The following is a 24,417-nucleotide window of genomic DNA, read 5'->3' as shown; positions in this document are numbered from 1 at the left end:
AAAACCTCCAAAAGTTCCTTGATTTTGACTGCACTTTCATCTATAATGCTTAAACCATTAGCATAATGTATGTTCAGGAAAAAAAATGCTCCATCTGATCCCGTGTTCTATGCTTTGACTACGTTCTTTACTATTTACTACGAGGCGAGCTGCTAACCTTATTTCTTACCATAAGGAAGCCCGAGACAGTCAATCATTTTGATCAATAGCTTTCGTCTTTCGCTTGATGTGTGCTTCAATCAACTTTCAATTGACCCTTCAATTAACCCTTCAACTTTGACCAAAGCTAATTTTAAGTTTAATTTTAACTCCCGCCCAGATTTTAGTTTCAAATCAGAGTTGGAGAGTAAATTGTCTACCGTGTGTGAAATGCAGTCCAATAATGAAAGGACATTGTATTATCACAGGGAGGGCTGTGGCATGTCGTCTGCCGATGTTCCGGATTTCTTTTTCTGTTCGATCACCTTGTACTCACAGATGAAATTTATTCTTAAAACACGAAATTTCTCTTTTAGTTCGGAAACTGTATAATCTGGTTTCAATGTCTCTACCATCCGAAATATCCTTTCAAATGCCACACTTTTCTCATTTCAGTTATATATTTGATAACTCAGGATGATCCTAATATACCTCTATTAATAAAAAAATAAACTCGCTTTCCACATATTTGCTTACTTCTGATGTGTCTTCCTTTGTTGTTGGGGCGTGACTGAAACAATACTGGAACAAAACTAGTCTAAACGGTCAATCACCCTCGTCAACCGCTCGAGTTATTCAAACTTTACATCAATCACCATCAACGCTTGACTCAAGCGTCAAACAAGTTCCAAGACGGTCAAGCATACTTGAATCAATTGATTGACGGAAGCTTTTGATAAAAATGATTAACCGTCTCAGACCTCACTCTTCGGACCATCTGTCTTGGATTTTTTTTTACAATTAGTCATGGCTTGATGCAAGCAACTACTTGATTTTTAATTCAAAATCAACGGACATCATTGATTCAAAATGAAGTAGTTGTGTGCATCAAGCCATGGCTAATTGTAGAAAAGGCCGCAACATAGAGTCCGAGGGAGTGAGAGGCAAATCAGGCATAAGCCCTTTTTAGGATTAACCACAGCAGTAAGGAGCAACCCAACTCAATAATAACCAAAACTCTAAGAACTGAGTTATGATACCAATAAAAACTGAGTTATGATACCAATAGATACATCAAGTGAATGGGTTTTTAAGTTGATTTCAAATATATAAATTTTATCCGTTTTAGAATTGCACATCAAAAGTTACGAGCCTGAGAAAATTTGTCTTATTTTTGAAAAAAGGGGGGAAACACCCCTAAGAGCTGTAGAGTCTTAATGAGAATGACACCATGAGATTCCGAGTATCAGAGAACCCTACTGTAGAGGTTTCATGCTCCTATCTGCATGAAGATTGGAATGTTGTATTTATTTTGCCAAAAGAAAGATCAAGGATGCGGGTTTTTTTTCTTTTATTTTATTTACCAGAGTTGATCGCATTGACCTAGTGATTCTAGAATATCACCGAAGCGCTCATTTGAACAGAATTCATAATTTTTAGTGCTCTTTTTAAGTGACTAAAAAAATTGTAGGGCAACTAGGCCCCCTCCTACGATAATTTGCTTCCCAAAGTCATCGGATCAAAATTTTGAGATAGCCATTTTTTTCAGTATAATCGAAAAATATAATAGCTATGTCTTAGAGGATGACTTAATCCCCCAAATTCTCTGGGCGAAGGGCTGCAAGTTGTGAACTTTCCCGATTGTTTACATATAGTAGTGATTATTGGGAAGTATACAGACGTTTTTGGGGGGATTTTTTTCTAGTGTTTGGGGGGGGGGGGGTCGGGGGCTCTGGAAGGGAGTTAAGCGGGAGTATCTTTCCATGAGGAATTTTCATGGGGAAGAGAATTTTCCCGTGAAGGGGGGCACTTCCCAATATTATTTAAAAAACAATTAGAAATTAAATAAAAAAACAAATTTTTTCGACTGAAAGTAAGGAACAACATAAAAACTTAAAATGAACATATATTATTACGTATATAAGGGAGTTTACCCCCTCCTTAATGCCTTGCTTTTTACGCTAAAATTCTTTTAGTACTTTCATTAGAACTGTTTATTCTAATTAAACGGCCTTTGTGATTCATGGGTCATTCTTAAAGAATTGAAACAAAATTCAAACTTTAACATAAAGACCGAGGTGTTGACGAGGATACGTAATAACTCCTGTTCATATAAGGTTTTAATGTTGCTCCTTACTTTCAGTTGAAAAAACTTGTTTTTTTTTAATTTATTTTTACATTCCACTAATCACTTTAAAGGAATTGTCTGGTATACCATACAAGGATAAGACCTTCACTAAAGCTCTTCTATCAGCTGAATTGAACACCTGCTCATGGCACTTCTCAGTTATTAACATAAGAGTGATAATTCGGACGACACATCCTCTACCCTTTCTAAAACCACTGTGTTCTTCTCTTAAAATTTGTTTACAGCATCTCTAAGTTTAAAAAGTATCATACTATTAAATTGTAATGAAATTATTGTTTTTGCTAGATAAATTGACAGTGTTTTTATAGTACTTTCTCTTTCTCCTGCAATCTCTATCCCTGAAGAGTCATTAACGGTAAATGTATCATTTTAGTCTGTTTACATTCTCTGATCCCTTCTCATATGGCGTCAGAGGAGAGAACTAAGAGCCATAGGAGTGCTGACTCTGCTGTACATCATTAGTCACTATTAGACCAGAAAATTACTTTTACATCCTAGAAAATAATAGAGATATTTGTCAGATAAAAGTTCTTTAGATTCTTTGTCTCCAGTAAAAAAAGTACTTTGTTAAGTATCAAATGTCACACATCTCCAACTTGATATTAGCAAACCTCGTATAGAAGATTTCCCATCCCAATTTACTTTGGGAAAATTGTTAGATATGATTGCTTTTTGTCGTAAACTTAAATTTTTGAGCTCTCAGTGAGCTTTCTACTATATAGGTGATTTAAGAAAAGAAGATTGAGATTTTTTTGCTAAGGGTTTTAAAAGTACTCATTCATATTAGGGTTTTTTTTTTCTTTTGACTCAACTAATGCAGTGGCTAGCCCATTCCTTTCCCAACAAATGAAAATTAGGTTCTCCTTAAATCTAAGGCTAATGAAATACCATTTCAGAACGATAATACAATAAATTAGAACTATACTCCTTCTAATTATATAAGTCTAAGGTTGAGGATTCTGGTTTCTTGTGCACCGAAGCCAGTCCTCTGAAAAATTTAGAAATTCCTCGTGTAGACAATTTTCGGTATTCAGATTGTTATTTCTAATCCTTATATATTCAAGTTCAGATTATAAATAAGCTCAGAGTTGTTCAAATGATGATTTTTTTTTTACAGAAAGAAACATTTGTTGACACCTCCTAACATACTTGTCCTGAACTTATCCATAAGTGACATGTTTATGGCCATGAAATCTCCAATATTTATTGTAAATAGTCTGTGGTATGGACCAGTTCTTGGAGAAATTGGTAAGTAAGAAAAAAATAAATGGAAAACCTCAATTCTCATGAAAAGCAGGTAAATAACATTCAATGTTTTAAAGAAAACAACCGGGATTACTGACAAAAGCAGAGCGAAACTGGGCCAAAATTATTTAATCGAAACTAAACACCAAATTAATTCTTGGACAAATATAGCAATCCACACATGGCTTAGTCACAAGTAAAATAAAAAGTTAAATGACAAAAATAGAAAAGTACAAGCTAAAGGAACGATATATAAAATCAAGGAAAATGGATAGATTTTAAATAATTGGGAAATTAGCAAAAAAAAGGAAACAGATTAGCTTTTAATTACGACTGTCATATCCAAAAAAAGTGAGAGTCAATGTAATATTTAACCTCACTAAATTGCAAGCTATTCTGTCTTCTTAGTGGAAGGGAAAAGGTGCAAAATTTCAACTTGACTTCTGAATCGAATTTTGTCTTAGTTGATGCTACAAAATTAGAAAGGTACAATAAAATGGTTAATTTTACACGCCTAAATAATCCTTTTGGCATTTAGGTTTTCAAAAACTAATTGAATGGGAGTACTTGTGGCAATCCCTTTTAGCCCTAATGGAAACACATACCTCTCTCAAGGATCTAAGAGATTACCAATTTTGTTTACCACTTTCAGGGCCAAAATTAAGTTATTTCATAAACTTAATTTGTTGTTTCTACAACTAATACAATTAGTCTAGAAATATTTTGCTTTGAAATCTTAATCACTTTCGTAAAGCCTTCTGCTCTGTTAGTCCTGACAAAAAAATGGCTTTATGCCCCATAACACAATTTGGTCTATTCCATAAATAAGACTCAGAGGGATTCAAATCCCAAATCCTTGTCCAGAGGGTCTGACTAAAGATCTAAAAGAAAAAAGTTCTTTTAATTTACGATAATAAGCACGGCATTTGTGTAACGGGTATCATAGAACAAATCTGTGGTAGGTGGCTAAAGTCATACACGTATAGTTTGGTTTTGGAGTGGGGGTTACGGTTGATGGGAAAATTACGAGGGGAAGAAAAAAATGCCTTAGGGGAGCTCTTAGGAATTTGATGAAGTGAATAAAAACATTAAGAATCTAAGAATTTTGGAACCAAGGCAGGGCTTGAACCCCTTCTTGTGTACGTGCTGGGATATATCCCTCCTAATGTGCTCCCCAAGTGCTCATTTGATCCGACATAAAAATTTCTAGTTGCCTTTTTAATTGACCAAAAAAATTGGAGGGTATATAGCCCCACTCCCACGCTATTTTCTCCAAAAATCATCTGATTCAAATTTTCAAATCTCCTTTTTGTTCAGCATAGTCGAAAAATCTAATAACTGTTTCTCTGAGGATGAATTAACCCCCAGAGTCCCCGGGGGAAGGGCTGGAAGCTATGAACTTAACCCAATGTTTACATGTAGTACTGGTTATTGGTAGGTACACAAACATTTTCAGAGGGATTTTCTTGATAGGGGGGGTACGTGGTAGAATTTTTCTTATATTAATTTTTAGGGACGGGAATTTTTAGGGACGAGGGACGGGAATTTTCCATGGAGGAGGAGCCGAGTTTCCCTCATTATTTCAAAACGATCAGAAATTAAATTAAAAAAACAAGTTTTTTTAAATGAAAGTTTGCTCTTTACTTTCAGTTTTAAAAAACTTGTTTTTTTTATTAAATTAAAAGAAACTCTCAGTCCTTTCCAGAAACTCTTAAAGCTTAATGGTCATACTGGGTATTGATTGACAATCGGGCTATTCCTTCAAGGTATTTAATAGTATGCTGTCAAATTGCATGGAAGTTGGAATAGTACAAAAATGTTTGCTAATATCATCAAACACTGGACAGCTTGTATAACGTCTGTTCCATCCAAAGGTATTCTTACGAGGCCATTTCATTTTTCTTTTTGAAATAAAATGCATTTTGAATAGTTATTTCAATATTTTGAGTTGTTCAGATCATATGAGTGCCTAAAATATAATTGAGCAATTTTCTTGGCAATATTTAGAAAACTCCTCAGCTTTTATCAGTCTTTTCAATATTTTTCCTTACCACGAACTGTTTGATAAGGACACTAGAACTTTCGATTTCCGTTTGAATGATCCTTCTCCTAATAATAGAACCATTTTGAACAATATTGAATAATAATATTTTGAATAATAAATAGTTATTTATTACATCACTTTTCATCATACAAGATATTACTCACATTTGGAAGAAACACTTTTTTGAATAACGTTTAATAATTGGCTGTGTCTGCTAGATCTATTCTTTAGAAGATTCAGGTGAGGTTATACAAAGGAAGGCTACTAGAGGTCGTGCTAATAGTAACTAAACACCAAACAATTATTTCTGGTAGCAATATATACATCTAAAGCACCGAATTTTTATTTTGTTTCTGATGTATAAAGTTCATTGAGTTTAAATTACGCTTCAGAAATTGTAAACCAGTGGCTTAAATTGAATTTTTTTTTTTTGGGGGGGGGGAGGGGTATTTATTTTACAAATTATGGGGGGGGTAGTTTATCTTTTTTCAATGAAAATACCAAAAAAGAGTCGATTTTCAACACACAATAACCCCATAAAAGTAGCCTATCCATCGGTAGGCTATCCATCAACCCAGACATTTTTCATTGCACAGTAAGCTCCATTATATTCGTTGTGAACTTTATACTTGATTTTGCCACATCTATCCTGTTTTGCTCCTCTACTACGGAATCAAGTTTAAATTTCCAGTGAAGTTTTGTTGCGGGAGACGGTAGGGAGGGAACTTCACTTGCTCTGTAGAAGGAGAGTAATAATGCTCAGGGGACATAACAATTTGCCTGGTGACGCTCTTATTCCTACTTGTCTTCAACAGGCTCTAGGGCTTTTATCATTTGTGACAACTTGTAAAAGCCTTGTTTGTTTTGCGAGTTCAACAGGAAACTAGTTTCTTATTTATGGTTAGTTTATTTGAAATCCATTGCTTTAAAATCAATAGAAAATTAGTTTGTTAAATCAAAACTCATTTTTCAGTGTAGCTACACCTCAGTTCAGATTATGGTAGTTATCACTTGCTGTAAGTTTTGGTTTATTGTGTGTTGACTTGTAGTTTTGGTTTGTTTGTTTTGATTGATTCATAGTGGTTATGTTATTATCAGGTATTACATAAGGCACTATCTTATATAAGTATTCAGTTGGGTTTTAGTAATTAAGTTAACTATTAGATGAAAAAGTAGCTCAGTATTTTACATAAGGTAGTGTGAGCTCATCTTAAGTTGTAAAATTACTCTTTAACTTTTCATTGACAATGTTCTTTTTTTAACCTAACATAACTAAACTTACTTTTTTTTGTTATTGATAACGGGGCTTAGTCAGGACGAAAGAAAAGCCAAATAGAAAAAAAAAGCAAAACAATTAACCGTTCATAAGCTTTTGCTTGTTTGGAGTAACCTCTTAAACATAGGAATAACATCTATAAAAAGAAGTAGAGAAAACAAAGAAAAAAAGAAGAAGAGACAAAAAAATTGAATTTACCCTACTCCAGGTCACAAGAACCCCTCCATACAACACCACATTTAACCTAGAAACACACGCAAAAAATCCCTGCTACCATCCTAAACAAATAAAACAATTTGTCTGCATTAAATGTTTTTTTTTGGTGAAAAATTGAGAGCGAAAGAAAATTAATTTAACAATTCTTTAAAAATTTTACAACTGGAAACAAACTATTTCGAGATCTCTACGGAAATCACACATATTTGCGAACTTTTTCCGAAATTCTGGCAAATTATTCCAAACATTTGGCCCAATATGACATATTGAAAATTAAGTTCTAGTTATAACAACTTGAGGTGTCCTCACTTTATATCGTGTAGTATAATTATGTATTTCTTCTGGATTTTAGAAAGCATAGGCGTTTTGAACTCTACTCATGTTAAAAACCCATATGCTTTCTAAAAGCCAGAATATAATCTGAACTTTACTGAACAAAAAACTTCCTTTAAACGTTTGCACTTTCATAACTTTAAAAAATCAAAATTAATTAAGATTTTAAGGAATAAATATCAACATATTTATATTAAAATGACAATGCACATTCATTTGAATTTTTTTCAGTAAAGTACAAATTATATTCTAGCTTTTAGAAAGTATAGGGGTTTTGAACCTTACTCATGTTAATTTCTGCTCGTTTTGAGTTTGACTCAGTTATTTATTGTAAGTTATGTTTGTTTTTGGTTTCATTTATTCATTGATGCTGATTTGTGGTAGTTGTATGCTTGGTAGATAGTTTGATTCTTTTTGTTATTTTTGCTTTAATAGAGTTCTCCAAAGATCATATAACAAGGCTTTTGGGGTTGATACATACCACCAAAGTCTAGGGGCGAGGGTTGCAAGTTATGCCGCGGGGATATAAGGTTTTTATGGAAGGGATGGCTGCTTAACTTTAGAAGAGGCCCATTTGGTTGGCAATTAGAAATTCTAGTTCCAATTTAAGTGTCAAAAGTGATGGAGGGAGTTTAGATATGGCCCCCCAGCACCCTGGGGATATGGTTGCAAGTAATAGCATGTGGGCATATAAGGATTTAATGGAATGGACGGTCGTATAAACCTCAGATGGGGCTTATTTGGTTTGAAAATGGAAATTATAGTGCCCTTTTTAAGAGTCAAAGAGATTAGAGAGTAACCAGCCCCCCCCCCTCTATGCTCATTATATCCTTTAAATCTTCATTGATAATTTGGAGATAACAATCTTGTTCATTTTAATTGAAGGTTTCAGAAACTATGTGAGGAGGACACCCCCCCCCCTACATCTTTCAGAGAAAGAGTTGTAAGTTATGCCTTGGGGACATATAAGGTTCTTATAGAAAAGATTATCAAATATGCTTTGGACAGGACTCAGTGGATTGGTAATCAGAAGTTCTATTGCCCTTTTTAAGAGTCAAAGTGATGCCCTTGCCTTTTAGACCTCTATCACTAATGACTCTTAAAAGAGAACTTCAAACTTCAACAAATTCAAAAACAAATTCAAACTTCAAAACTTCAACAAATGATCCCTTTGATAAGAACCTTAAACGTCCCAGGTGCATAACCTACAACATTCGCCTTCAGGCTCTATTGGTTCGTATCAATCTTAATAGCCTTCTTATATGATATTTCGACTATTTTGAATAAAAGGACCGTCTCAAAATATCTATTGAATACATCAAACAGTTCATGGTAACGAGCTGTAGCAAGGAGCGACCCGGCTCAATAGTAACCGAAACTCTATAAATAGAATTTTGATACCAATAGTTACATCAAAAGAATTGTATTTTTACGCTGATTCTAAATATATAAGTTTCATTAAGTTTACTTTTATCCATCAAAAGCTAGGAGCCTAAAAAAATCGAATTATTTCATAAAATAGGGGGAACACCCCCTAAAAGTCAAAGGATCTTAACGATAATCACACCATGAGATTCAGCGTATCAGAAAACCCAACTATAGAAGTTTCAAGCTCCTATCTATAAAAAAGTGGAATTTTGTATTTTTTGCCAGAAGAAACATCACGGATACGTGTTTATTTGTTTTTTTTTTTGTTTTTTTTTCCTTTCCCCAGAGGTGATTCTATCGACCCAGTGGTCCTAGAATGTCACAAGAGGACTCATTCTTACGAAAATAAAAGGTTTTAGTGCCCTTTTTGAGTGACAAAAAATTGGAGGGCACCTAGGCCCCCTCCCATGCTAATTTTTTCCCCAGAGTATTTGTATAAAAAATTTTAGATAACCATTTTGTTCAACATGGTCGAAAAACCTAATAATCATGTCTTTGGGGATGACCGGCTCCCCCACGGTCTCCGGGGGAGGGACTGCAAGTTACAAACTTTGACCATTGTTTAGATAAAGTAATGGTTATTGGGACGTGTACAGACGATTTCAGGGGGACTTTTACACGTTAAAGGGGGGTCAGGGGAGGACGCTACGTGGGAGGATTGTTCCATGGAATAATTTATCATGAGGGAAGAAAATTTCCATGAAGGGGCCGCAGGGTTTTCTAACATTATTTAAAAGAACAATGGAAAAATAAATAAAAAAAAGTTTTTTTCTGGTGGAAGTATGGAGCAGCATTAGAACCTAAAACGAATAAAAATTATTACATATATAAGGGGGCTCGTCTCCTCCACAATACTTCACTCTTTACGCTAAAGTAGTTTTAGTAATTTCAACTATTTTTTCAACGGCGTTTGTGATTCAGGGGTCATTCTTAAAGAATTGAGACGAAGTTGAAGCTTTAGTGTAAAGATCGAGGTATTGACGAGGGGGAGAACCCCCTCATATACGTAATAAAAACATACAAATATAGAATTTCATTACGTAAGTTAATTCGTAAGTTACATATATTTACTACTAATAAAAACCTTCGTAAGAAAATAAGAAGTTCTAGTTGCCTTTTTAAGTAGCCAAAAATTGGAGTTGCTGCAGACTGGCTTACGTCGTTGCGTAGGCACCTAGGCCTCCTCCCCCACCTTTTTTTTTATCAAAATCATCCGGTCAAAACTATGAGAGACATTTAGCCAAAAAAAAAAAAAAAAAAATTAAGATACAAAATTCGTTTTAATTATTCAGGTGCGGTGAGCCAAAATCAAAACATGCATTAATTCAAAAACGTTCAGAAATTAAATGAAAAAAAAAGTGTCCTGTGGTGGCGCAGTGGATTTGACCTTAGCTTGGTAATACGGGACCCAGAGATCGAATCACGCTGCATGAATGCATTACAGGGCCGACGCAGGGACCTTAATAGTCAAGAAGCGTCGTTAATTCTTAAATAAATATATAAAAAAAAAGTTTTTTAACTGCAAGTAAGGAGCGACATTAAAACTTATAACTAACAGAAATTATTCCGTTTATGAAAGGGGTTGTCACCTCCTCAACGCCTCCCTCTTTGCGCTAAAGTTTTATTTTTTTTAAAGTAGAGTTATGAGAAGGAGTCAAACTTTAGCGTAAAAATCTTTGTCGTTGAAAAACTTTTAACTGTTTTAAAGCTTCCCCTTTTGTATGTTCCTTGTCAAAGCCCCTTAGTTAGTGAAAACTTAGTTATTGAAATGAAGTGAAAACCTTGAGGGGATCAAATTTTGATTTTGGAGCAAGAACTACTATATATTATTTTAAAAGTAAAAGTTAATTATGAAAATTTTCGATATTTTGAAATACGATGGAATGCTCACGTTTTCTTTTATACTTTTTATTTCTTCCGCACTAGTAGGCAACCAATACATTGTTGAAAGCTGTCTAATAGCTATTTTGAAAGTGAATGCTGACATTTAATGACTATATTTATATAAATTTTTCTTGAAAATACACTAACACGGGGGCAAATAGCACAGTGGAAATTTTAATGTCATTTCTGGAGTAAATAGTTATGGAAGGATAAAGAACGTGCCAATAAAATCTCCATGGCAAAAAACCCTTGACAGAATACTTAAAATAGTACTCTTAAATGCTCCCCCTCTCGTTCCCTTTATTTAGGAAAATGGCTAAACAGAAAATGCCCAGTGAAATTTTTTTTTATTCAAATTAAAAAATTATTAAGAAATAATAATAAAATAATATTAACGTCATTCTGACTAGTAAAAGTAAATTGCAAAAGCTTGAAACCTTTAAGCTGCTTATTTTTTCTTCTAGCTCTAGTGGGGCACTGCGGCATTATAAGATTGTCAAGATGTGCAGCCCCATGAAGTTTTCAAACAGTTTGTGGTAAAGATCTGTAAATAAGGATGGACTTGGCTCAATAGCAACTGAAATTCTAAAAAAGCGGAATTACAATATCAATAGATACATCAAAAGAATCAGCTTATTATGTTGATCACGAATAAATAAGATTCATTAAGTTTATTGTTACTGTGAAAAGTTACGAGCTTGAGAAAATTTGCAAGATTTCTTATATAGAGAGTAAACCCCTTAAAGCTGAAGGAATCTTGATGAAATTCAAACCATCAGATTCAGTGTATCCAAGAACCCTAAGTTTTAGGCTCCTATATAGAAAAATGTGGAATTTGGCTGTTTTTACCAGAAGACAGATCACGGAAACGTGTTTTTTAGTTGTTGTTTTTTTTCCCAGGGGTGATCATATTGAAATAATGATCCTAGATGATCAGGAGAGGGTGCATCCGAACGCATATTAAAAGTTCCAGTGTTCTTTATAAGTGACAAAAAAGACTGGAGGGCAACTAGCCCTCTTCCCACGCATATTTATTTCCCAAAAAGATCAAATAACTATTTATTTAAGGGTAAAATGACCCCCAAGAGTCCGTGGGGAGAGGCCTGTAAGCTATGAAATTTGTCTATATCTGATGGAGAAGCATACAGACATTTTCTTAGGGGGGGGGGGGAACACATCCAGTCAAAACATTGAAACATCCAAGTTATTCAGCATAGTAGATCGTTCCTGTAACTATATCTCTAGGAATATTGGGTATATCAACCCCCTTAAATTATTTAATTGGCCCATTACGCTTTAAAACTAAATGTTGCTATGAAACTAAATCCAAGGGTGCTGTGAATATGGTTGCCAATAAGACACCTCAGTAATATATTGATAACGACTGGGGATATTGAGTTGATACTTTCTGGGCTACTACTACTACTACTTCTGCTCTTACAATTTGAAAAAATCAAAACAGGGTAATTGCATCGAGGTGGTTAAAGAGCATAGATTTAGATACATAGAACATAGATTAAATCTTATTTTTCAGGTCAACTTGACGAGATATAAAATTAAATTAAATAATACTATTTTTGTCAAACATGTTCTACAGCTAAACTGTGGATTCTTATAAAAACAGAAAAGATATAAAGTTTTTTTTTTTCATTATGCAAATAGAAAACAAATATAAATTAATTATGAAAGCTTTTTTTTTAAAAAAAAGATTTTTCTAAGAAAAGCAAAGAGGTTTTCTAAGAAAAACCGGAAATGAGCAGACGTAAAGTCAAATAATCTCCCAAGTGTAAGACCACCAAAAGTCACCATCAATAAATAAATGAAATCCAAAACAAACAGAAGTTACAATGAATAACTCAAATTGAGTGTCAAACTCAAAACGAACTGAAATTAGCTCTAGAGGGGCTGATAAGTTAATACATAAGTTCATATAAGCTTAGCATTGCAAATTCACAAACAAATAAATAAAACAACGCTGTTGTGCTGGAGAAAACCTATGAGGGTTTGCGGTCGCACGAAAGTCCACATAACTACTTACCGATTGACTCGACTATTTATTTAAGCCTCAATTATTTGATTAAAACTGTTACAAATAAACGAAAAATAAATAGACCATAACCTATAAATGTGATAAAATAGATAAATAAATAAATAAATGAATTAAAAATAATAATTGATAAATAAAAATATGAAAAAGAACAATAATAACAAATCCAGTCTCCATCATTCTTCAATACTCAACTCCCCCTCCCCCACCCCACCCTGTCCTACCAACTTAGTCCTGGCCCACTTACCTTCCCAGTCCCCCTTACCTCTCCAGCTGCTTCTCCTCGCCTACCCGACCTACTAGCCATAATAAAATTCATCAAATCCCCCCAAAAAATATTTTAAATTCATTTTAAACTGAGGCACATGTTCCACCACTCTACTGCTCAATGGTGGCTCATTACATACAGATTGACCAAGGTGTTTGATTCAAAAATGACGACCTGGTACCTCAACGCAAATCAACAGCTATATTTTCACTTTGCCTAGTTCCATAATTATGCAGGTTACTATAAATTTGGTAAAACTCTTAAATATCAGGGGTTCAACCTTTCTTAAACTGAAACAAATGCTGCAGCTTGGTAATCTCTTATCCAACCTATATTGAGGAGCTTCAGGGACATAAAACAAGTAGAGGTGTCGTGTAAATCCTGGACATACCTACTGATTGTTCTAACAGCTTTGTTTTGCAGAACTTGCACTCTTCTATAGTTGCATATGTAGCTACTGCTCCATACGAGGCAACCATAGGAAATATATGGATAAACCGACGATTAATATATAGTTAGAAGTATCCTTTGTGTTAGAAAGTGCTGCAGACGTCGAAGTATGCCTACCCCACAGGCAATTTCTTATAAAATTGCGTCACTGTTATTTTTCCATGCGAGATGCTAATCAAGATAAAAACCAAGGTAGCGGAGATGATCAACCTGCTGAACTGAATTACCATATATATTTACCATATATTACCATATATACCTGGCCAGACACAGTCAGTGGTGTACCAACGCTACAGAACGTCAATAAAATGTCTTGTGATCATTTACACACGTTAGACTTAATGAAGTGAAAATCTCCAGTCTTTCCAATAAGAAATTCACTTTTCTCACCAGGTCCTTCACAGATGAGGCAAACACTGTTAAAACGGTATCATCAGTAAACGAGATAAGACACACATCTTTCAAATAAAGACGCATGAGATCTATATAGATAAGGTAAAGCAACGTACCTAACACTGATCCTTGTGGTACTTCAAACATCACTGGAAATACTGCTGAGTGCACATCATTTAAAACTAATTTGAGGGATTACTCATCTTCACAGATGAGGCAAACACTGTTAAAACGGTATCATCAGCAAACGAGATAAGACACACATCTTTCAAATAAAGACGCATGAGATCTATATAGATAAGGTAAAGCAACGTACCTAACACTGATCCTTGTGGTACTTCAAACATCACTGGAAATACTGCTGAGTGCACATCATTTAAAACTAATTTGAGGGATATCCCTGTGAGATAATTTTCAAACCACTTTAATCACTTTCCACGAACACCTAACGACTCAAACCGACTTAGTAGTGCTTGAAAATCAACTGTATCGAATGCTTTGCAAATATCTATAAATAGAAACAGAGGTGTTTCACCTCTGTCCATACCACTGTTAATTGATTCCATAAGTTGTCGCAAAGGATTAGTTGTCGAGTGTTCTTTGTGAAATCTGAATTGGGTCTCGCTCAGTAAACCGTTAGCCTGTATGAAACTATATAGACGTTTATGAACAACTTTTTCTACAAATGTCGAAAACAATAAAAGGATCGAAATCGGTCACAAATTCTCAATTTCTTTTTTAGGGCCACCTTTATGAAGTGGTATCACTTTTGTAACTTTTAATTGATCAGGGAAAATGCCCTTTTCAAGTGACAGGTTTATAATAAAAAGCAGACACGGCAGAATGTAATGCATTACTGTCGTAAATGCTCAAAGGGATAAGCCGTCCACTCCCGCAATATTTCATTTCAAAGTTTTTATTATTATAAGCAGTCGATCGCTTGTACACATATCAAAGGCTAATTCAACAATGTTGCCTCTATTATCACAAATAATGTATTCTCGAACCTGTTGAAATCTATTTTTTACACTGTTTTACACTTTAATACTAGAGAGAAAAAATACCAAACTCATTTGCAATTCCAGACTAATCATTAGGGTAGAGCCCTTCAAGTTATGCTTCATTCCCTCCAATTTCAGAATTCCCACCGGTCACTTCATTTATGAGTTCCCATGTTTCTTTCACATTTCCTTTACTGTTTCAAAACTTTCTATCAAAATATTTGGTCGTAGCTTTGTGACGTTATTTTTTCACTAAATAGCCCTGTTTTGTGAAAAACTCATACGACCCATCAGTTTTATCATCTAGATATCTTTGATAAAGCTCAATCCTTAGCTTTCTTTCTTCCAGTATTTCACTCATTATCCATGGCTTCCGGGGTTTCTGTTTATTCACTTTCATTACCTATATAGGACACGTAGTATTATAAATGGGTGGAATAACAGACATTAGGTAATCGAGTGCTATCTAGAAGATTCTTCCTCGGAAAACACAGAGGTTCAATTGATAGCACTAACCTCCTCCATAAACTTTTGTAGATTCTCTTTTTTCATTAATTTCTTTTCATTTTATTTTCTTTTTCTTTGTTGTATGGAACTGACACTCCATAACGCTCACCAATGAAAGTTGGTCAGAACAAGGTAAAGCCATAACTACAAAATCAGCATAACAAAGTTTCAAGTCGACAGAACAAATGAAAATATTATCAGTTAGGGTAACACTCTGTCCAATCATCCTCGTGGGTACACCCAAAAGTGGGTATATCTCATACGACATCCTAAAATTTGAAAATTAGACGTTATGATTGGACAAATCAAGCAGGTTAAAATTAAAATCATCCATAACAACTCGATAGCTCCAGACGGTACCCTTAAAATCAGCTGACTCATACCTTCCATAAAATCCTTCAGGTAAGCACTGGGTGGCCTATACACCATACTAATTATATTTTTTCTCCCATCAAATTCAATTTAAATTGAAAAACTTCAACCTTACTTTCAATCCATATACTAAGATCATACCTTTCATTATAAAACAACCCATTCTTTACAAGGAATCTGACACCACCACGACCCATCACCATTCAGTTTCTAACACGATGATAATAACCTGGAAATGAATACAGTGAAAGAGATGGGTTTGAACTAAAAAATGTTTCACATAATCCTATAATATCAAAAGAGGAAGAAAATTGACAATTAATTCCAAAATATTCAGATAGCTTGCAGTCACGTGGACATTCCAAGAATATAGTCACACACTCTTTTCATTTATATCATGAATATATGGTAACCGAATAATACGTGTAACGTAACGTTAATACGTAACACAAAAAGTGTAACGTTAATACGGTAACACTCTCCCTCACAGCCTTTAGCTCAGCAATCGGTAAATTATCATTGCCGGCAATACCTTTTGTTAAATAATCCTATAGACTAAAAGACTAAATCGGTCTTAATCAGACATTATAATTTTTCACATATTAGAGCAAGAAGTAGCACTTGGAAAAAAAGAAAAATAACACAAATATAAAAAAACTCTATAAAAGGCCATCAATTGACCAGATTGGAGCCTGATTGGAGCAGTCTTAGTTTCACTCACAAAAATACGGCCTTGATCAGACCACACAATGCGATTTCCAAACTTGTCTCTTTAAGCACTCAGAAGATCGCGCTTACATTTCATAAATAAAAAAACAATTTTTAGCTGAAAGTAAGGAGCGACATTAAAACTGAAAACGAACAGAAATTACTCCGTATAAGAAGTGGGTTGTCCCTTCTGCAATCCCTCGCTCTTTACGCTAAAGCTTTTAATTGTTTTAAAAAGTAGAATTGTGGAAAAGAGTCAAACTTTAGGGTAAAGAGCGAGGGATTGTGGAGGAGAAAACCCATTTCATATACGGAGTAATTTCTGTTCGTTTTAAGTTTTAATGTCGTTCCTTACTTTCAGCTAAAAAAATTATTTTTTTTTATTTAATTTCTGAACGTTTTTGAATTAATGCATGTTTGGTTTTGGCTCTCCGCACATAAATTATTAAAATAAAATTTGTATATTAATTCTTTTTTTGGCTAAATGGCTTTCTCTTAGTTTTGATCAGACGATTTTGAGAAATAAGGGGTGGAGAAGGAGGCCAAGTTTCCCTCCAATTTTTAGCTTACTTAAAAAGACAACTAGAACTTTTAATTTTTAACGAACGTTTTTATTAGTAAAAAATATACGTAACTTACGAATTAACTTACGTAACAAACTTTCATAATCTTATATTTTATTATGTATACGAGGGGGTTTGTACCCTTGTTAATACCTCGCTCTTTACACTAAATCGTAAGTTTTGTCCCAATTCTTTAAGAATGACCCCTGAATCAGAAAGGCTGTAGAATAAATAGTAGAAATTACTAAAAATACTTTAGCATAAAGAGCGAGGTATTTATCTCCTCCTAAATACCTCGCTCTTTATGCTAAAGTATTTTTAGAACCCCTCATATGCGTAATAATCTCTGTTCGTTTTAAGTTTCAATGCTACTCCTTCCTTTCATTTGAAAAAATGTTTTCATGTTTATTTTTCATTGTTTTCTTATAGTAATGCTAGAAAATCATGCGCCCTTTTCCTTGAATTTTTCTTCCCCCATGACAGATTCCTCCAAGGAAAGATTCTCCAACATAGCCCCCTCCCCTCAGCCCCACGCCCAAACAAAATAAAATCCCCCTGAAAACGTCTGTACACTTCCCAATAACCATTACTATATGTAAACACTGGTCAAAGTTTGTAACTTGTAGCCCCTCCCCCAGGGTTTGTGGGGGAGTAAGTCATCCCTAAAGACATAGTTATTACAATTTTCGACTATGTTGAACAAAATGGCTATCTCAATATTTTGATCCGTTGACTTTGGGAAAAAAATGAGCGTGTGAGGGGGCCTAGATGCCCTCCAATTTTTTTGGTCACTTAAAAAGGGCACTAGAACTTTTCATTTCCGTTAGAATGAGCCCTCTTGCGACATTCTAGGCCCACTTGGTCGATACGATGACCCCTGGGAAAAAGAAAAAAACAAAACAAACAAACAAATAAACACGCACCCGTGATTTGTCTTCTGGCAAAAAAATAAAAAATTCCACATTTTTGTAGATAGGAGATTGAAACTTCTACAGTAGGGTTCTTTGATACGCTGAATCTGATGGTGTAATTTTCGTTAAGATTCTACGACTTTTAGGGGGTGTTCCCCCTATTTTCTTAAATAAGGCAAATTTTCTCAGGCTCGTAACTTTTGATGGGTACAACTAAACTTAATGAAACTTATATATTTAAAATCAGCATTAAAATACAATTCTTTTGATGTAGCTATTGATATCAAAATTCAATTTTTTTCAGTTTTGGTTACTATTGAGCCGGGTCGCTCCTTATTACAGTTCGTTACCACGAACTGTTTGATAAGAATTTCAGCTACAGATAAGCCTGAGCCACTAAGCTGCTTCTTCGCTTTAAACAAATGGCGAGCAATTTCTTTTTGATCGAAACTGGACGAGAGCAGGGGCAACTTTTTTTGGTCTTTGAGTATTATTTGATCCAACTCTAAATCGCTGAACATTAACTATGTCTGAATCCTTAATACTAATTAGACCCATCTTGACAAACAACACTTGCTTCATGATATCCACCTCACTCTGCGAAGGAATCTGCTTCACACCATTAAACAACAGGGAATCAATTCTCATTTCCTGCTCAATATGGTCTAGTTTGAGCTCAAGCTTATTCACGTAATTTTGCAAGAAATCAATCATATGCATGCATGTTTTTAGATTTTTTTTGCAGATTTTTAGCAGGTTCCGTGGATACTGTATCATAGATTTCAGAAGCCAGTGTTTCAACTGGAAACATAGCAAAAAAAAGTAGCTATAGTCTGCAAAATCGATTTTTCAGCTTTTCGTTATTTTTTATCTCGATTTCTTTAGCTAAAGTATCCGCAAGTTCATTTTCTGTAGTCACTACTAATCTACGAAGATAAACAGTGGGATTTGAGAAAAAGGCTATCTGTTACCGAATCTCGCCTTTTTTTAGAAACTGTCGGTAAACATCAGGATGATTTTTTAGCTATACAAACGTATGATTAACAGCCTTAGTTTTCTTTGTTGATGATTCCTTCTCATTGCTATCAAAACTAAGTAAGGTCGCGACGGATAGAACCTGACGGTTGTGTTTTTTTGCCACAGCAAAAAACAATAAATTTGCTGTCTCCAGTATTTGTCTTCATAACTTCTAGGATTCGAACTGGCCAAAGTTTGGCGAACAAATACTCAATTTTAACGTAAGCCGCATCCAAGACGGTAACAACAAAAATAAAAAATCCATAATATTAGAATTTATCTAACATCAGGTAGAGACGAGAAGAAACTTACCTCTATGTGGGCAGGCCCACAGAAGGCAGTGGCAATTACCTCATTGGTCAGTGGCCCAATGGACCTTGGATACCTGATAATTGTTAACTATTGTACTCTGATATATCGAACACCATCCAATTTTCTCCACAAACCACACTTGGCTATCGTATCAAATTTTCTCAAATAAAAACTCCGAAAATCTGTGTGTAGAAAAATTCAAGTATCAGATTGCACAACTTCTGATAATCCCCTACCTTCTCAAGACCAGAACTAATTTGCACTTTACTGTAAAAAAAAAAAAAAAAAAAAAAAAAAAAAAAAAAAAAACAACAAATGACCGTGGATGTTGCCCTTCGGTAAAAATAATTACTTTTCATTCATTTAGTAATTGGAATAGTTTTATCATGGGTAAACTGTAGTAGTATTGTTAATAGACTTTTTCTGCTGTCCTGCCTAAGAAAAAAAATATGGGACTATAATACAACTTTTGCAAAATTTGAATACGGGATCAACAGTTATATTTTTGTGCAACAGTTTTTTAATAGTATTTTTAGTTAAAAATTTTGGTAGGATGGACAGTGGCTATTTAATCAAACAAGTCGAAAATCTACACAAGCTTTGGTCTTCTATGAGTATATATATACATATACATATATATATATATATATATATATATATATATATATATATATATATATATATATATATATATATATATATATATATATATATATATGATCCACCGTACTAAAAATAGAAAATAAATGTTTCATGTTATGTTTTGCCTGTTATTGTGTTTAAATAATAATGTTTGAAGCTTATAGAAAAAGATCTGTATTATTGTTTTCAAAACTGTGCAAAAGATTAAAAAAAAGTTTGGACATCATGAATCAATCCAGAAATTTGGTTTTGAAAATTATTACCTTCGTAAAATTTCTATTGGTTTAATCTTCACTCTCATTCAGTTTCAAACGATCTCCCCAAAAAAATTCCTTTCTGTCAAAATATATACGACCAAATTTTGGTTTTAATATAGCCTACGTTGTCTTTCCCAAGGTTTGATTGGTTCAGTCTGTATGCCCTGAAACTTTCAAGCCTTTCAAAATATTTCAAATTCTTATGCTAGTTTTCAGTGGCATCTTATGACGTGAATGTGGGGAAAAAGAGCAATATGTGTTACGAGATCTAAGAGGTCGAGCAATTTTGCTTTTTTTTTAAAATTATTTTAATCCATTTGCTAAAGAAAAATATTCAATCAAAATATTCCCAAAGAGGCATTTTTCAAAATCTAGGAAGTTAAAAATATAGAGGGATCCGTGCTTCCTCATCCCAATTGAGTCCCTTGTACGATTTATCCTTTATGCACGCCTAATATGTTGCAACCTTGTCAAAGACATAAACTTTTGGCATATGTCGTTCTTTACGAATCGGTACAACAAAATGTTTTCCATGTTGTTTTCTTCACCGAGGTTTCATTTCCCCTAATTACATGCTGTGTACGTTTGAAGTGTGACACTTTTGTGCCCTAAAATTTTTTTTTTCAAAACTTCATTATTCAAACAGTTCCAGACACCGAAATGATCTTTGACTTTTTTAGTTTTTTTTCTCCCTGTATTAAAAATTATCAACATAATAAATAGATGAACTAATTGTTATCAAATTTCCTTTTCTAGAGTTTCAGTTATTAATGGGCCTTGTAGGTCTTTGCGTCGTCCCTGGATTGTTTGAGACTTATGCTTTATATTTTTACAGATCGTCTTTATTTTTATTAAGTTTGAATCTACAAATATTTACATAAATTGCAAGGATTATTGTATATAAAGCAAAATATATGTGTAGTTTTTATTTTATCAAACAGTTCGTGGTAACGAACTGTAGTAAGGAGCGACCCGGCTCAATAGTAACCAAAACTCTAAAAAATTGAACTTTGATATCAATAGCTACATCAAACGAATCGCATTTTAATGCTGATTTTAAATATATAAGTTTCATCAAGTTTAGTCTTACCCATCAAAAGTTACGAGCCTGAGAAAATTTGCCTTATTTAGGAAAATAGGGGGAAACACCCCCTAAAAGTGGTAGGATGAAAATGACACCATGAGATTCAGCGTATCAGAGAACCCTCCTGTAGAAGTTTCAAGCTTCTACCTACAAAAATGTGGAATTTTGTATTTTTTGCCAGAAGACAAATCACGGGTGCGTGTTTATTTGTTTGTTTTTTTTTGTTTTTTTTCTTTTCCCCAGGGGTCATCGACCAAGTGGTCCTAGAATGTCGCAAGAGGCCTCATTCTAACGGAAATGAAAAGTTCTAGTGCCCTTTTTAAGTGACCAAAAAAATTGGAGGGCATCTAGGCCCCCTCCCACGCTCATTTTTTTCCCAAAGTCAACGGATCAAAATTTTGAGATAGCCATTTTGTTCAGCATAGTCGACAACCATAATAACTATGTCTTTGGGGATGACTTACTCCCCCACAGTCCCTGGGGGAGGGGCTGCAAGTTACAAACTTTGACCAGTGTTTACATATAGTAATGGTTATTGGGAAGTGTACAGACGTTTTTAGGGGGATTTATTTTGTTTGGGGGTGGGGCTGGGGGGGGGGCTATGTTGGAGGATCTGTCCTTGGAGGAATCTGTCATGGGGGAAGAAAAATTTAATGACAAGGGCGCAGGATTCTCTAGCATTACTATAAGAAAACAATGAAAAACAAACATGAAAACGTTTTTTCAAATGAAAGGAAGAAGTAGCATTGAAACTTAAAAGGAACAGAGATTATTACGCATATGAGGGGTTCTAAAAATACTTTAGCATAAAGAGTGAGGTATTTAGGAGGAGATAAATACCTTGCTCTTTATGCTAAAGTATTTTTAGTAATTTCAACTATTTATTCTACGGCCTTTCTGATTCAGGGGTCATTCTTAAAGAATTGGGACAAAACTTAAGATTTAGTGTGAAGAGCGAGGTATTAACGAGGGTACAAACCCCCTCGTATACATAATAAAAATATAAGGTTATGAAAGTTTGTTACGTAAGTTAATTCTTAAGTTACGTATATTTTTTACTAATAAAAACGTTCATTAAAAATTAAAAGTTCTAGTTGCCTTTTTGAGTAACCAAAAAATTGGAGGGCAACTAGGCCTCCTTCTCCACCCCTTATTTCTCAAAATCGTCTGATCAAAACTAAGAGAAAGCCATTTAGCCAAAAAAAGAATTAATATACAAATTTCATTTTAATACTTTATGTGCGGAGAGCCAAAACCAAACATGCATTAATTCAAAAACGTTCAGAAATTAAATAAAAAAAAACTAATTTTTTTAGCTGTAAGTAAGGAGCGACATTAAAACTTAAAACGAACAGAAATTACTCCGTATATGAAATGAGTTGTCCCCTCCACAATCCCTCGCTCTTTACGCTAAAGTTTGACTCTTTGCCACAATTCTACTTTTTAAAACAATTAAAAGCTTTAGCGTAAAGAGCGAGGGATTGTGGAGGGGACAACTCATTTCATATACGGAGTAATTTCTGTTCGTTTTAAGTTTTAATGTCGCTCCTTACTTTCAGCTGAAAAAATTAGTTTTTTTTTATTTAATTTAATGTTAAAGCACGTTTATTTTGTATTGGTTATATTGTATTTATTAAGGAAGAAAAAGAACTAATGCTTTGTAATTAAAGTGGAACATAAATGAAAAAGTACAGACATTTTAGTATATTTATTTTCTATAGAAGCAAAGTATTCCAAAATTTTACTCAGTTAAACGAAATGATTTTTCCATTTCTTCTGTTCACATCCTTTCCGTTAGCTACAATTATTATTTTCATATTCTGTTTAAGCGATATTGGATTTTTCACATCGTTGGCTTAATACACTTTTATTGGTTGATCTCACTACACTGAATCATTGAATTTTCAGACATTTCCTTGACAAATTCCTTGTCTGGAATCCGAATGATGCCAATTATTCTTCATCTTAGAAACTCATAGCAACACAAAAAGTTCTCAGTTATTTACAAAATACAAGATTTGGGATTATGATTTTGACTCAAAGTACTATTTTCTTTGGTACTTTTACTGTTTTTACGATCCTTCATGCTCAATTCAAAATGATTTGTTTGGCAAACAAAGCTGCGCTCACTCTTCCTACATCCCAATTTATTCAAACTATATGTCTTTACCCCCGTCCATGAATTTCTAATTCGACTTTTTTCTAATACTTCTTTCCACCCTGTTTGGAAATGATAAACATTCCCGCAAGTCTCACCTTAATATCTTCAGCCTTCTGACACATATACAGGATCAAATGTTTTTCCCTTTCGCAACACAAAAACCTACAAGGGAAAAATTGGCAAATTGCATATTTTCATTACATGCCCAAGAAAATCTGTAGTGTAGGGCCATGTCATCCCTGGAAGCATAGTTAGTGGAACTTTCAAGTACTTTGAGCAAAATGGCTATATTAAAATTTTGATTGGATGTTTTTTGGCGCAGAGCTACTAAAAAGAACATGATAGGGGGGCTTGCCAATCTCTAAGCACTCTTGCTTCTTTCGGAACACTTTCAGAAAAGAGCACTAGTTTTTTTTCTTTTTTCAAGTTCAAAAACAATCTATTAAACAAAAAGACTAAAAATCACACACTACCTTCGACTGCAGGAGAGCCCAAATGGGCCTGTAAAGGCAGTCAAAGCGATTTCTTACTTCAAATCAACATCATCTACACTACTTTAAAAAAAAAGAGAATAAAGAACACTGAAAGAGGGGAAAAAAAGAACATGCTGTTGTCTTAAAACTTCCAATCACTATAACAAACACCTTTTTTTTTCAACGCTGATCTGTCAAGAAGTGTTTCTTCAGGCGTGCCTTAAATTGGGGTAGACGTGCCACACTTTGAATCCCCCTAGGAATCGAATTCCAAACGGTAGGATCCATATGCTTTATTGTAAATCCTGAACGTGTAGCATTTCGCTCTTGGCTTGCCAACACTTCCGCATTTCTTGTATCATATTCGTGATAAAAAGTATTCCTTTTAAATAAGTCAGAAAACACCTTTGGGCCAATATTGTTCTAACACTGATATACAAACGTTCCAATCTGGTAATTTATAATTTGTCCTACGTCTAAATAACCAAACTTTCAAAAAACAGATTCAGCACTAACAACCCGTCCTGTATACTTAATA

At 34.2% G+C, this 24,417-nt stretch overlaps 1 protein-coding gene across 1 annotated transcript in view; it reads left to right on the top strand.

Moving 5' to 3' along the window:
- LOC136029755 (opsin, ultraviolet-sensitive-like) overlaps window positions 1-24,417 on the top strand; it is a 44,144-nt gene that overhangs the window by 11,646 nt on the left and 8,081 nt on the right. Inside the window, exon 2 of the mRNA XM_065708260.1 lies at window positions 3,405-3,535. Within this exon, the coding sequence (XP_065564332.1) occupies window positions 3,405-3,535 (131 nt within the window). The remainder of the gene's footprint in view (window positions 1-3,404; window positions 3,536-24,417) is intronic.

The sequence above is a fragment of the Artemia franciscana genome, chromosome 7 (genome assembly GCF_032884065.1).
Source record: "Artemia franciscana chromosome 7, ASM3288406v1, whole genome shotgun sequence".
In the NCBI taxonomy this organism is placed as follows: Eukaryota; Metazoa; Arthropoda; class Branchiopoda; order Anostraca; family Artemiidae; genus Artemia; species Artemia franciscana.
Note: the sequence above shows the minus strand (reverse complement) of the source record. Positions and strands in the feature narration are given on the sequence as shown.